At 36.3% G+C, this 15,297-nt stretch overlaps 2 protein-coding genes across 2 annotated transcripts; both read right to left on the bottom strand.

Annotated features, from left to right (window-relative positions):
* Positions 1–862: 862 nt before the first annotated feature.
* Positions 863–9,694, bottom strand: LOC143583810 (uncharacterized). Its single transcript, XM_077066015.1, has 8 exons — positions 9,533–9,694; positions 7,489–7,661; positions 6,762–7,419; positions 4,473–4,806; positions 2,850–3,832; positions 2,090–2,203; positions 1,677–1,831; positions 863–948 (listed from the first exon to the last, which is right to left on the bottom strand). The coding sequence occupies exons 1-8, from the start codon at positions 9,692–9,694 to the stop codon at positions 900–902; spliced, it is 2,628 nt and encodes an 875-aa protein (XP_076922130.1). The 3' UTR covers positions 863–899.
* On the bottom strand, positions 9,682–15,297 carry LOC143583809 (serine/threonine-protein phosphatase PP-X isozyme 2-like). Its single transcript, XM_077066014.1, has 5 exons — positions 15,191–15,297; positions 15,056–15,131; positions 14,280–14,563; positions 10,430–10,508; positions 9,682–9,804 (listed from the first exon to the last, which is right to left on the bottom strand). The coding sequence occupies exons 1-5, from the start codon at positions 15,295–15,297 to the stop codon at positions 9,754–9,756; spliced, it is 597 nt and encodes a 198-aa protein (XP_076922129.1). The 3' UTR covers positions 9,682–9,753.

Here is a 15,297-nt window from a genome sequence, read left to right as displayed (position 1 = left end):
AAAACTCGTACCGGACCCGAACTAACTCGACCCGAAGAACCCGAACCCGAACCGAAGTAATTCGGGTGGGTTCGGGTTGGGTTTCGGGTTTTATTTATAAGTTTCTGGTCAACCTGAATAAACTTTTAGTTTTAAAATTAAATATAATTTTAGGTATAATAGGCTAAGTCGTGGAAAAAGTCATCAACGTCTTGCTCTAATCGATTGTTGTTATTCTAACATAGATCGATTGTTATTAATCGAACAACCAAATCACGCCCGATTGAATACGATTATGGTTCGAGTTAGTTTTACACTTCTTTTGAAGTGTTTTATCAAGTTATGTTGATTTGTTATTTGATTATTTGCTTTATAAGAAGAATATGTTGTTTTAATTTTAACATTGTTTTTATAAAAAATTTGTTTTTTTTTATTTCTAGGATACTCGAAACCCAATTAACCCGAACCCGAAAAAACCCGAACCCGGAAAACCCGTGAGAGATTTGGGTTGGGTTTCAGGTGAAGATTTAAAATTTTGAAACCCGAAAAACGTACCCGAAGAACGCCCCTACATCAACAAATTAAAAAAATAATAATAATAAAACGAAACTTAAATAAAATCGACAAAATATAAATTAATTTCTATTGGCTGCTAAAATTCTAAATTTGCCATAACAGTAACTGAAGTACTAAACACTAAACACGCAACAGATGAAGCGCACACAAAATATTCAAGTTCCAGAGCGTTAGATGATTTTATAACACGATACATATCTACCAATGTACTTAAAAACATAACAATCAATAGATGAAAAAAAAAGAAACCAAAAACGCAGACCTGTAATATTTCTTTTAAAAAATAAGTAACTCCTAAAGTCAAAAGAAAATTTTCGGGTCAGCAGGGTCCCCTATGAATTACATTAGCAGGTAACGTCACGAAATAAACGTTTTGTTTCATCATAAAACCACCTGCAGAAACAAATTTGTTTTATTGAGAACACTATATTCATCATACCATATTTTCAAAAGATTACATTTTTATCGAATATCCAACGTAAAAAGTAAAAACTAATTTATAAAGCGGATAACAAAATCTCGTTGGGATCTTTAAATGACTACCATGTTGATTATGTTTCCTAGTGTTTTTTGTTGTTCATTTATAATTGTTATTAGGTTAATCAAAGTAATAAACTTTAAAAAAACTAAAAGTACTAAAATAGGCAAAAAATTATTATATCTTGGTTTCCAAAAAGCGAGAAGCGCACAACAGAAACGAGGTCTAAAGTCAAAGCACGAAGCGCAAAAGCGCACTGATTTCATAGGCGAGGTGCGAGGTTTTTTTATAATTTTTTTTAATATATCTCATAGATTTTTAGCCTCAGGTGCCACTTTTATGCCTAAAAAGCACCTTCGTTTTTTTGGATTTTGTCGCCTTGTGTAGGCATAAGCAAAAAGACAATCGCTTTGTGCCGCTTTGCACTTCGGTGCGTTTAAAGAGCGCTTTTCAAAACCAAGATTATATTAATTGTTTAAATATAATAGTTTAATTCATATAAACAGATGTGTAAACCTAAATTACTTAGTGTAAGCATATTCCAAGAATATGGAATATGCTCTTTTTACACTAAATAGTGTCGATGTTTAGGGTATATATTTGAGCGGTCTAATAGAGCGATTAAAATAAAAATAAATGAGACATGCAAAGAAACAGTGGTTTTGGGCTTTCATCAGCTTTTGACGTCAACTGATTTCGCAGGTCACTTTCTTCAAAGAACTTGCTCGGAGGAAGAACTTCGCACGGGCCATGAATCAAGCCAGCCACTAGTGTGGTTTCATGATTGGATTCATACACCTACAACAAGCAACATAAACAATTTAGTTTTTTTATAAATAAAGAATGAAAATTACACAAGAGTTTGAAATAAGTGAACTATCGACTATCGTGCATAAGTGACGTTCTATACCATGTAAAGACGGTGACATAGGTCATCGGAAAACTAATGCCACGTCACCATTTTTACCTGATAATGAAAATCACTTACATTTTTTAAAAAAGATTAAAGTGAAATCTCTACGTATAGTACCCAAAATTGTATTAGAAAAATATTACCTCATTGCTTTCAGGGGAACATGGACGACCAACGCCCTGAGGTAAATCATCAGGAAAAAAACAGCGAGTGGCAGTAACCCACTTCTCTTTTGTCTTGCTATCTTCCCACATTGCCTGCAGCAAAGCGTTCTTATATAAATACCATCGGGCCTATAAACTCGCTAAACGAATACGAACGGAGCTTATTTGTGTTCGGTTAACTCTAACCAAACAAAAATGAACACGAACAGTCAAAACACTTAAATGAACAGATTAACTTGTTCATGTTCGTCCGTTAACATAAACATAAACGAACGCCTACCAAAAGTAAGCGTATTCCCTAGTTAAAAGTCTAAAATACCATGGCATTTTACATACAATAGTTCAAAGGTACATTAGGGTATTTCAAATATGAATTTCAAATACGATTAATACTAACTTATTAATTTAGTAATAAATATATTTGAACCAGTAAAACGAACGAACTAAAATGAATGGATATAAATGTATAGGCATAAACAAACGTAAATGAACAAACAAGACGTGCTCATGTTCGTTCGTTTAATTAAATAAACAAAAAGTTATGTTCATGTTAGTTTGCTAAGTGAAAGTGCATAAACGAACTTTCCGCCAAACGGTTCACTGAACTTTTGATTCGTTTACAAACTAAATACCAGTATTTGTCAAATAAAACTGATTATATAAAAAACGCTACTTTAACTAGCTAAAATCTCAAGAATTAGAGTACTACGGTGTGAATAAAAACGGTATAGTTGCTTACCTGTAGTTTATTAGGCAGATATCTATTGCCAACATGGCTAAAAACAGCATAATCCTTCACTTTATATGCATTTCCATTAACACGGCAAGAATCGTAATATGTTTTCCCATCAATTTCTTTTATTGCACCCCCAACCCACTCAACTTCATTCATGCTACTTGATGCAGGGCCCACATGCTCACCAACCACATGTGAAAATTCATCTTTTTTCGCGGTTTCACCTTCCTTAGTTACACCATTTACACCAGAATCTAACGTTTTCTCATTGGAAGAAGTTTCAGAAACATTAGATAAAATCCTATTTTCAACCAAGTTGCCCGTTCCATATTGTTGATTTTCATTATGGGGCGTTTCTGTCAATTTACTATCATTACTTGTGGTCCCACCAGAACCACTTTGTGAAAAGGAGTTACCGTTTGCATTCACCTCTGATGGCATCACCTTCTTGTCTAAAGATGGCTGTACTGTGACGGAGCTAGAAGATAATTTTGGTGTGTTTATGTTTCTCATAACGCGGCCGTATTTAGGGGGTAACGGCTTTCCATTACTTATAGTCAGACACTTTGCACAATGCCATTCTTGCCATTCACCTCGCGGGATAGCTTTAGGGTTACAATTTAAACATTTTAGATGATACCCTCGTTCACATGCATCACAAACAAGTGCGGTATCCACCTCAGTCATTATAACTTTGCAGAGTTGACAAGCCAAAGGCTTGTTCATGTAATCCCTAGAAGGTGGGGTCCATGTGGGGCGGTCTGATGCATGTGGATGTAGCAACTTGTGAACAATTTTAATGATTTCAGTGTGGGTGTCAGCAGCAGGAGGTTGACTGAAGTTCATACGGTGTTGACTTATATTTGTAGGATTATGTGGTACTTGAGTGTTGAACGGTTTAGATGAAACATCAGGTTTAATAGACGGTTTAGATTGAGGCTGCATAGACCATGCTGGAGTTTTCCCTGCGTCTCCAGCCAAATTTCCTGCATTTAGTGGATGGATGTTATTAATAGTTAATGAAATAGACAACTTAGGTTATAACACCATTGTCAACGGAAGATATAAATAAAGCAAAAGCAAACTCCTATTATAGTTTATAACATGCAAGCAATAAAAGATACTCTCCCGTCCCAAAATTATAGTCATAAATTCAATTTTATAGCGTGCCAAAATAACTGTTCATGTTCAAAATTGGTATATAAAATACTGATACATTTTACTCTTGATATATCTTATCTTTAAAGTTGGTAACTTTACTAAGTCAACTGAATGAGTCATATGATATTATGATCAATGATATCTTAAATGCATTATCATGGGACAATTTATGGGTCAGGGAGAGCATCAAATCAAACTTAAAAATAAAAAAGAAAGAAGAATCTCCCATTGCATATATAAAAAAATAAAAGAAAATGATAAGCCGGTTTTCAAGTTGGTTATCGACACAGTTTTTTTTACAAAATTGACACCAAACAAGTTTTTTTCTAAAAGCTTTTATTTATTGAGGCAGTGCTGTGTTTTATTCAAACTTTTCAGCATCCAAACAATAAAACACCTAGTTTGTAAGGGTTTCCAGTCAAATTTATCACCAAAATTATAAAATAAAATAAAAGAAATCAGTACCTTGGGAATGTGATGTATAAGAACCATTTGCTCCGCCATCTATTCTGAAATGTGATCTATCAGCCCGAGACGCAGGTAAGGTACTTGACACCCCAGGTCTTACCTCACTTGTGGGTAACTGATAAGGTAAAGTTCTTGAATTGGTAGCAGAAGCATGAGCCACATTTGAAGGGTTCTGGAAAGTTCCAGAAGACACTGGTGCGCGATTTGCTTTATCTGATGGAAACATACGACCAACACTGGAAGGCCCACGGCTTTCTGTGGGCCCACTTAAGTTTGATTGCAGCGGAGGTGGCGTATACATATTACCATGAAGTACCTCAGCTTTTTCCATCTGAGTGAAAATCCAAAACAAATTAGCATTCATAAGTAAAAGAAACATGCAATGGAAACTGCCTGTAAAAAGCAAAAATCGAAACATGAAATAATATGAAACACCTCAAAATTTTCCATCTAATTGACCATTTGGCCTATGGAATTATCAGTGCAAAAAAGCAAATATACAGATACACCAATAAACATGTTAACTCTAATGTTTTAAAGGTAGCTCTAACATGGTAGCAACCCATTGTGGCCGAGGTGGTGTAGACTATTGGATAATATACTGATATACATGTTAGCATAAAGCGAAAACACCTCAGATTTGTCCATCTAATTGAACATGCAGAGCAGATTAGCATTCATAAGCAAAACAAACATGCAAGAAAAACCGTCTGTAAACTAAAATCAAAACAACAATAAAGAATCTTCTGAAAGTACTACCAAATGACGATATAACCTATGGCATTAATGAATTACCACTGCAAAATAAGCAAATTTAAAGAAAAATAGATAAGCATGTTAATATTTATGTTTTGGAGGTAGCTCACTCCTAACTCACCAAATATATGAGATAGCATGCAACGTCTTCAAGAAAATGACTAAAGTAGCAGTATAAGCAGAATCCAGCCATAAAACTAACAGCAGCACTTGAAATCCAAACATGAAACTTAACAATTCATAAATATTCACATCAATTATGTATCAAAAACAGGCCAAATGACTTCAACAACCTACTAAATCCAACAATTAAGAAGCTGCAAATTCAACTAAACCGTTGACTGCTATATCAAACCCTCACCTTCTGCTTTGCGGTCTAAAACCTCATGACAATCAACAACTTCTGCGACCGAATCTGTAACTTCTGATCTCTCAACCTACTCAACCCTAGATCCTCAATAAACGTACCAAAAGCATCTCTAATGATTCTAAACTTACCTAAACTATTCACTGCATATAAGCATACATAAAGATAAGACGAGAAACATGTTAATTCTTATGTTCTAGACGTAGCTCGTGCATAGTAACAACCTAATGATTCTTCACTTACCAAAAATATGACCTATGAAATTATAACTGCAAATAAGCATATATAAAGATAATGCGAAAATCATGTCAATTCTTATGTTTCGAAGGTAGCTCTCACATAGCAACAACCCTAAAGTATAAGCACAATCCACAGTTTCACAGTCTCAGCATAAGACAACTTCTATGACCTGACCTGATCCCTCAACCTACTAAACCCTAGACCCTCAATAAACGTCCCAAAAGCATCCCTAATGATTCTTACCTTACCAAAAATAGGACCTATGGAATTATCACAGTAAATAAGCATACATAAAGATAAGCTATAAACATGTTAATTCTTATGTTTTCGAGGTAGCTTGCGCATAGTACAACCCTAATCGTTCTTAACTTACCAAAATATGGCCTATGAAATGCATCAAAACATGTAAAACGACTTCAACAACCTCCTAAATCCAACAATTAACAACCTGCAAATGCATTAAACTAATAAACTGTTGCATTAAACCCTCACCTTCTGCTTTGCAGCCTGCAACCTCTCAGCAATTGACAACTTCTGAGACTGAATCCCTAACTTCTGTTCCCTCAACCTACTCAACCCTAGATCCGCAATAACCGTCCCAAAAGCATATCCCTAATGATTCTAAAATTACCAAAAATATGACCTATGGAATTATCAAAGCAAATAAGGCAATAAGCATACATCAAATTAAGGCGAGAAACACGTTAAGTCTTAAGTTTTAAAGGAAGCTCGCGCATAGTAGCAACCCTAATGATTTTTACCCTACCAAAAATTCATGAATATCCACATCAATAAGCAGAATCCACACATAAAACTAACACAATAATATTAACATCAATTAAAACGCATCAAAACAGGTGAAATGACTTCAAAAACCTCTTAAATCCAACAATTAAACTCCTAACTGCAACATTAAACCTCACCTTCTGCTTTGCAGCCTGCAACCTTTCAACAATCGACAACTTCTGCGACCGAATCCCTAACTTCTGCTCCTTCAACCTACTCAACCCTAACTCCTCAATTACCGTCCCGAACGCCTCCCTTGGAAACACATCCTTCGGCGCAAACTCCTTACACACCTCTGCCAACTTCTCCCTCGCCTCCGCCATCATCTCCGCCTCCACCGCACTCGGCTTCCTTCCGCCTCTCATCTTCCCAAGCGTCGCCAACACCAACACTATCTCCGCCACTCTCCTCACATCGTTACCTGTTTTCGCCTTCTTGTTACTCAAATTACAACTCAAACTATCATCAAATCCATTCTCCAACGGCCGCTTCTCACATAAACTCTCCGATCGATCCAGACAGTCCGAAACAACCGAATTACGACTCAAATTATCAACCAAATCACCGTTCTCTAACGGCCGCTTCTCGCTTAAACTCTCTGATCGATCCTGACAGTCCGAAACAACCGAATTAGGACTCAAATTATCAACCAAATCACCGTTCTCTAACGATCGCTTCTCGCGTAAACTCTCCAATCGATCCTGACAGTCCGAAACAACCGAATTACGACTCAAATTATCAACAAAATCACTGTTCTCTAACGGCTGCTTCTCGCGTAAAGTCTCACTCTCGGATCTCGTAACCGACCGCTCCGGACAGTCCGAAACAACCGAATTATGACTCAATTTATCAACAAAAACCGACCGATCCGGACAGTCCGAAACAACCGAATTACGACTCAAATCATCAACAAATCCATTCTCCAACGGCCGCTTCTCGAGTAAACTCTCGGATCTCGTATCCGATCGATCCGGACCGTCCGAAACAATCGAATCGTCCATCGGTTGCATAGGAAGCTTCGATTTGCGGTGGAAAACCTGTAAAAACGGTGAAGATTAGACGCCATTAGACGGTTAACGAAGAACGAAACCCTAGCGAGTGGTTTATGATGTAATAATAATTTGAAGGTAAAAATAATGAAGATTAAATGAAATAGAAATAGAGAGACTAAATAATAATAATATACCTCTTAATATCGGGTTTGAAAAGCGGGTCGTCGGGTTTTGGGGCTAAATAAAAAGAAAACTGCGAGCAGGGGATGGGATGAACGGAAGAGAGATATTATTATTATTATTTTATTATTATTATTATTATGGAGCCACAAATTGGGATATATGGGGTGTTATATTTTTTTACATTTTTGGTTATTTTTAATTATTTTCGTATTATTTTTTTTTCTTTTTGAATGACGAACTACTGGCTTAATTTATCATATCGGGATACACTCGTCTTTTGATCAGGAGAAAACCCTTATTTAAGGTTAACGCCCGTGAATAAGGGTGCAAACGAGCTCGAGCTCGAGCTCGGCTCATTTAATTTGCACAGAGCTCGAGCTCTATTTTCAAAGCTCAAGCTCGGCTCGGGCTCTACTCGTTTACTATTTATCAATTATTTTCTATATAATTATAATTATTTTTATATATTTTTGTCTATTATAATTTTATGTATAAAATAATATATATTATTTAGTTATTTTTTTCATAACATTATATATATTAAGTAATAATTATTAAATGTATACTTTAAAAAATATATAATGATAGGCTTGTTTAGACTCGTGAGCCGGCTCGAGCTCGAAAAGTGAAGCTCGGGCTCGGCTCATTTATTAAACGAGCTTACTTTTAGGCTTGAGCTCGAACTCGGGCTCGAGCTTGATTGAATTTGGCTCGATCGAGCTTTTTAACCAGCCGATCTCAAGTAGCTCGCAAGCAGCTCGGCTCGTTTGCACCCCACCCGTGAACACTTGCCCGAAGGCACGACAGTGCAGTGAGATAAAACTCGTTCAGTTCAAGGATACAACTAGTGAACAAAACCTACTCGCATAGTCTCCCATCATCACCGGGTGCCACCGGAACTAGATGATTGGGGCAGGAATCAAATATGGGTCACATGGAACACAAAGTCTCTTTATTATCACTTCACCACCAGCTCATTAGCAATTATTTTTCATATTATGTATGTGTTAAAATAATTAATTAATTTTAACTTATTTATTTTACATTTACCTTTACTGCGATTATATATTTTCTTTTAAACCATGTATAAATGATATTGGCTTTCTGGGGTAATGGTAAGGCTTAGGATCTTATGATCTTGTATTAGAAACCTAACTCAATGGGTTTTTTTTCACGTTGATGAGGTTTTTTTCTCTTTGATGGTGTTTCTAGATAAGTTAGATGTGAAACATCATAATTAGTATGAAAGATTGATATGTTTCTACTTTATACTTCATTAAAAAAACATCACGAAATTTGCAATTCTAACTTGTTTTTTATAACAAAATATAACAAACACATGAAACTTGATAAACGAAAATGTGTATGCATAAATAAATAAATAAAAATGCGTTACGTATTATAGTATAAAATGAAATCGGATACACGATTTATTAACGCGCATATAATAGAAAAAAATACCTATCTGACTCCTATAAATATCATTTTTGCGATTTTCGTTGTCATTTACAACATGAACATTACATAACCACAATTAGACTAATCGAGTAATTAGTTCGATCACCAAGAAAAAATATCGATAAAAAAAGGTGATTTGAACAAGAACAATTATAGGTTTTTGGTACCACCAAATTCAACTTGTAGCGCCTTTTGGCGGTTTGATAGTGTAAATACACCTTGTGTACATGAGTACATTCACAAATAAACTACTTACACAATACAATCTAACAAACACTACACCCATAAAACTCGATGAACCCCACTAGAGCGGAAGAGGGACCAAAGGATAATAAGCGCCCAATATAGTTGTAATGAACTGCGGTGCAACCACTATAGCAGCCTAACCATGAGCCAACGTGCAAATCAACCACTTGATTGTCCGGTGTCATGACCATAATATATCGTCGTCGTTAAGTATGCAGTCATCACCTTGGTAAATTCATGGAATCCGTTATCATAGAAAGTAATCAGGCGGCGGTCTTTTAGCTGGAGCTCCTCTTGAATCCTATATTTTAAAATAACCAAATCTATTCAATCCAACAAAACTACACTCTTTAAGATCAATATATAGGGGCCAAGTTATTCAAATTCGAGTTGACTTGAATAACCCTGAAAAGACAAATAACATATAAAATATGTGTGTGTGTGTCTATATATATATATATATATAAAGTTCATTTCTTGTTGCTGTGGTTTGGTCAAAATTGCCACTTTAATCCAAATGTTTATTTTTTGGCCTGGCAAACGGTTTCCGTTTTTTGCAATTTCAGTCCGGATAACTAACACTGTCGGATTTTGTGTTAAACTTTTTGTTAAGTGACCAAAATACCCATGTTATTTATATATGAGTAGCATGCATATGAACATATCCTTGTGGTTTATATGAAATTACGGTTTTCATCCTTAAGTATTTAAAGTTACACTGATGACTGGTTTAATTTCAAAAGCTTATAGATGAAAACCTAATGTCAAATAAACCAAAAAGACGAGTTATGTAATTTAGTCTGTATATAATTAATGTCTTGAATAAAACTGCAAAAGATGCGATTACAAAAAAAATTATTGTGATAAGTTCGTAAGAATATAACTTATTTAGTAAAGATATTTAGGAATGGATCTTAATAACAAACCTGTGGAGCTGCTTTAAATACTCGAAACTGTTTATTGAGATTCTCATCCAGCTCAAGAATGGCAGCTACATTACCACACCTGAAGCACATATTAAAATCTTAATTAGTATAGACGGCAATTTCAAGTCATTTGCTTATAAATGGACCAATTTGGGTTATTTTTCATCCCAAACAGCCAATTAAAATAAAAGCCTTTTTTTGCATAAAATACCAACGTGATGTCATTTTGTCCAGACATTAAATCATTACTGTAATAAATTGTTTTTATAATCATGATTAGCACACTGGTAATTTTAGAAAATGAGCAAAAAGCTGTTAGGGATTCGGGTATTGCAAATCACACAAAAACACAATAATACTACAAGAGAAAATAATAAACGGACCTACGTCCACGGGCTGCAACCAGGATACTTTATTATTGCTTTCTGCCTCACTCGTGATGAGGATATTACAAGTACAACGAATATATATAGAGCATATTAGGTTTTACAACTTAATCCCCAAGAAACTAATATTAGGCCATAATTAAATAATATAGGCCAGGCTTGCCACTAGTCTTCATTTAATTAATGTGCCACAAAATATGTCTTCTAATTCGGGCCCAATTAAGCCTCCATAAACCCAACAATCTCCCACTTGGAGGCTTGATAATCTTCAAACTGCCGACCGATGATCGTCTGTACCTCTTGTAATCTTCCTCGTCTTCCTGGTTGCATCTGCCTTCTCATCAGTTAACCTGAAGGTCTGCTGAAGCTCCCCCAAGCTCCAATACACCAGTCTTGGCTACAACTACCACTGATTCGTTCTCTGTCTCTACCGGCTCCCACTTACACGAATTGTCGGATCCTGGAATACCCTGAGAACAAACAACACTCTCCATATTAAGCAGGTAATCTTCTGGAGAGACTTTAACCGCTGAAATACCGGTTCTCTTAATCCACTGTCTGGTAACTCTGGCCAAAGCTTTGACTGGTCGACTGCCAGTGCTCCCACTGCCGCAAAACCCCTGACTGATTTCTCTGAACCTCTTCTATCACGTTCAACCTGAATCTGACTGTGGCTCTGGGTTTATCTCCTGCAAAACAAACCTTCTTCTGGCCACTAGACTCTGTGAACCGGACTTTGGTCTTCTTCTGAATGGGTCGGTCACTCCCTCAGACGATAAACTGACCATATACAATGAACCCCTCTTTCTTCCTCGAGCTATGACAAGATTTCCCTTAACAACTTTCCACTACCCGTTCCCAAATTTAACCTTATGTCCCTGTTCATCCAACTGCCCAACAGAAATCAACTTTTTCTTTAAGCTTGGAATCACTCTGACATCTTTCAAGGTCCATGAACCGGCTGAAGTAACTAAATTCATGTCACCCATACCCGTAACATCAAGAACATCATTGTTCGCCAGTCTAACCTTACCAAAATCACCTTCCTTCAAATTCTGCAATGCTTCAGTGCTGTGGGTAGCATGAAATGAAGCACCAGAATCCATGACTCAGGAATCACATTATCCTCAACACTAAGAACTAAAGCCTCGTCGTGAGTATTCTTCCGCTATGTTGACTTCTTTCTTTTCATTCTTTTCATTCGGACACTGATTCTTAAAATGTCCCACCTCGTTGCAGTTCCAACATACAACATCCTTCCGAGTCCTAGACTGACTTCTTTTCATGTTCCCGCTCCCACTACCTCTGTTATTTTTTCTTCCTCTGCCAACATGCATTAAATCACCTAATGATTCACTTGAATTTCTTCGTCTGACGTCTTCGCCTAGAATAAGATCCCGAATCACATTAAAAGTGAACTCACTGGTAGAACTAGTAATCGCCGTAACAGTCCCTGACCAACTATCTGGCAATGATGATAACAGTAGTAGAGCCTGAACCTCACCCTCGAATTTGATACTAACTGACCCAAGTCTTGACAAAATCGAGTTAAAAGTTATTGATGTGTACTATAACTGAACTTCCTTCTTTCATCTTCGTGTTCACCAGTTCACGAATCAGGAAAACCTTATTAGCTGCCAAAGGCTTCTCGTACATATTAGACAATTCATTCATTATTCCACGCGCCGTGGTTTCCTTCAAGATGTTGAACGCAACATCCTTTGATGACGACAATCTAATAACTGCCTTGGCTTTCTTATTCAAAGTTTCCCACTCGTCTGGTTGTATCTTCTCAGGTCTTTCACCCAATACCATGTCCAAATTCTTCTAAACCAGCAAATCCTCCATTTGCATTTTCCACCAACCAAAGTCTCTACCATCAAACTTCTCAATCTGAAGTTTCCCACTCTCAGCCATTATCTCAAACTAAAAATTTCTGACTTTGGATCTAGGTAACAGAGTCAGAAAAAAATAATCTCGGACAAACAAAATAACCCCAACAACCACAACAAAACCACCCGGCTAAACTGACCGACAACCGCCAGAAAAAACCGATGATCAAAACCCGTTGCAAACTCACGAACCAACGCCAAGCCTAATCAATAATCAAAAACTGAAACGAACTAGAAACACAAACTTGTTTCTCGAGCTTCTTTCTGATCAAGAACGATTTAAAACAAAGCAAAAAAAAATTGCTTTCATAGCTTTTGATCGATGTTCACAGTAAAAAAAAGAAAGCGCCACTGCTGTTTTTCTTGGGATGATTTCAACACAACAAAAAAGCTTTTATTGACTTTTTGATTTACCTTGGGATGGTGGTGTATGTGCTAACAAAAGAACAAAAAAAACTAGAAAACCAATTTCAAGAAATCCTTTCCTTTTTCCTTTTCTTGGAGATGAAGTCAAAATACCTTTGAGGGTGTGGACCAACTACTTCGATCGAATAATTTGGTAGATTAACGGCCGGCTGCCAAATAACAAACCTTATTCGACCCAAACAACTTCTCTCAAGTCGTGTTTCGCCCGTGTGTAACCGTAACCTCAGCTCTTGATACCACTTGTTAGGGATTCGAGTATTGCAAATCACACAAAAACACAATAATACAGCAAGAGAAAATAATAAACGAAGATGACACGCGAGATTTACGTGGTTCGGTCTGCTGACCTACGTCAGGGCTGCAACCAGGATACTTTATTATTGCTTTCTGCCTCACTCGTGATGAGGATATTACAAGTACAACGAATATATATAGCGCATATTAGGTTTTACAACTTAATCCCCAAGAAACAAATATTGGGCCATAATTAAATAATATGAGCCAGGCTTGCCACTAGTCTTCATTTAATTAATCTGTCACAAAATATGTCTTCTAACTCGGGCCCAATTAAGCCTCCATAAACCCAACGAAAGCAGTTGCGCCCCACCCTGGCCCGTTTTAACCAGGGGTGTAGAGAAGCCAAGCCGCTCATGAGCTACTCGATATTGGCTCACTAAACGCTTAAATCTAGCCAAGCCTACACAAGCCTGAGCTTCACTTATTGAGCTTGAGCTAGCTTGCGAGCCTATTATTTATATATTTATATAATAAATATTGCTATAGATAAACATATGATAAAGATAATTAAATAACACATATAATGTTATAGATATAATTTTTAATTATAAATGTATATAATATATAACTAAAAGTGTAGGTAAAGTAACTTGAAAGTAATAAACGAGCCAAGCCCAAGCCGAACTCGGAACTCAAGCTTTAGAAATCAAGCTTGAAACGAGCAGGGCTCGAGCCTAGTCGAGATCAGGCTTTCAAGCGGGGTTCGAGCCTAGTCGAGATCAGGCTCGGCCCAGCTATACCCCTAACTTTAACTGGTACTGAAAAAATTATTTGTTTTACTTTCACCCAACCTGCACATCATGTTACCTCCATTGATTAGAAAAAACTATATTTAATCAAACAAATAACAATGGTAGTAAAACTCTGTAACAGTAATTTGGAGCTGACCAGACTGTAACTATTTGGTTGTTGAACATCCATTTAAAACCTTCCATTACCAACTGGTGTGCGCGACAAATGTAATCAATATTATTAGTGTGGTTAAAAGATGTAACAACACTGCCACCAAACAAGAAACCGGCACCACGGGGACTCAAACCCCACCCATCCACAATGTCCTCGGGATCAGACCACAGAAGGTCGCACATGGCACCGTCATGTGGTACTTCTTGCTTTCGATCAATTGTGCGAATCTAGAAAGGAAATTGTGTTATTGATAAATGAAATAATTTCATACATATCCTTCTAAAAGCCAACATTTCATACATCTCCTTTTAAATTTCATAATATCGTATTTACTCTTTTAGAACACTAATAATGATACCGTAGTTACTAATTCCATTAAAATAATACAAATTCAATTGCTTAAATTTGTAAGTTGTAACACTATATCACTGCAAAACAAATAGGAAATCAATGTTACCATGAAGGCATGAATCATTTCAATGCATATTGTGCTCTTTGTTTGTTCAGTGAAATCGAACTTTGTAAGTAACCGTGTGTATTACATATTATTGAATGGGTAAATATGATGTTTGTTTTAAAAACTTAAGAACACAAGCACACACATATATGAAAGTTTAGATGTTTAGAAGAATATATATGAAATTGTTGCCTTAATATAAAAATAAAGCAAATAACTAAAAACAAAATGTTTCAAAGAATAATAAACTAGCCTCTCAAACCTGATCTAATGTGTTGATGTTCGGAGAGAGGCCACCATGAACTGAAAATATTTTGTTCTCAATGAGAGCAGACAAACTGAAAAATGTCACAATTCAGGTGATCTAAGCAATATACAATTATCATCAATTAACTACAAAGTGTGAACCAGAATAGCATATGGAAGCAACAAGAGTGAAGATCTATGACACCTTAAAACAGATTGATGATAAAAGTTTGTGTTAAAAAGAGATAACTTTGCCAT

The sequence above is a fragment of the Bidens hawaiensis genome, unplaced genomic scaffold (assembly GCF_021521415.1).
Source record: "Bidens hawaiensis isolate Kalapana, Puna unplaced genomic scaffold, B.hawaiensis_p1.1 tig00032532_1, whole genome shotgun sequence".
NCBI classification, from domain to species: domain Eukaryota; kingdom Viridiplantae; phylum Streptophyta; class Magnoliopsida; order Asterales; family Asteraceae; genus Bidens; species Bidens hawaiensis.
This window is presented reverse-complemented; position numbering and strand designations above follow the sequence as displayed.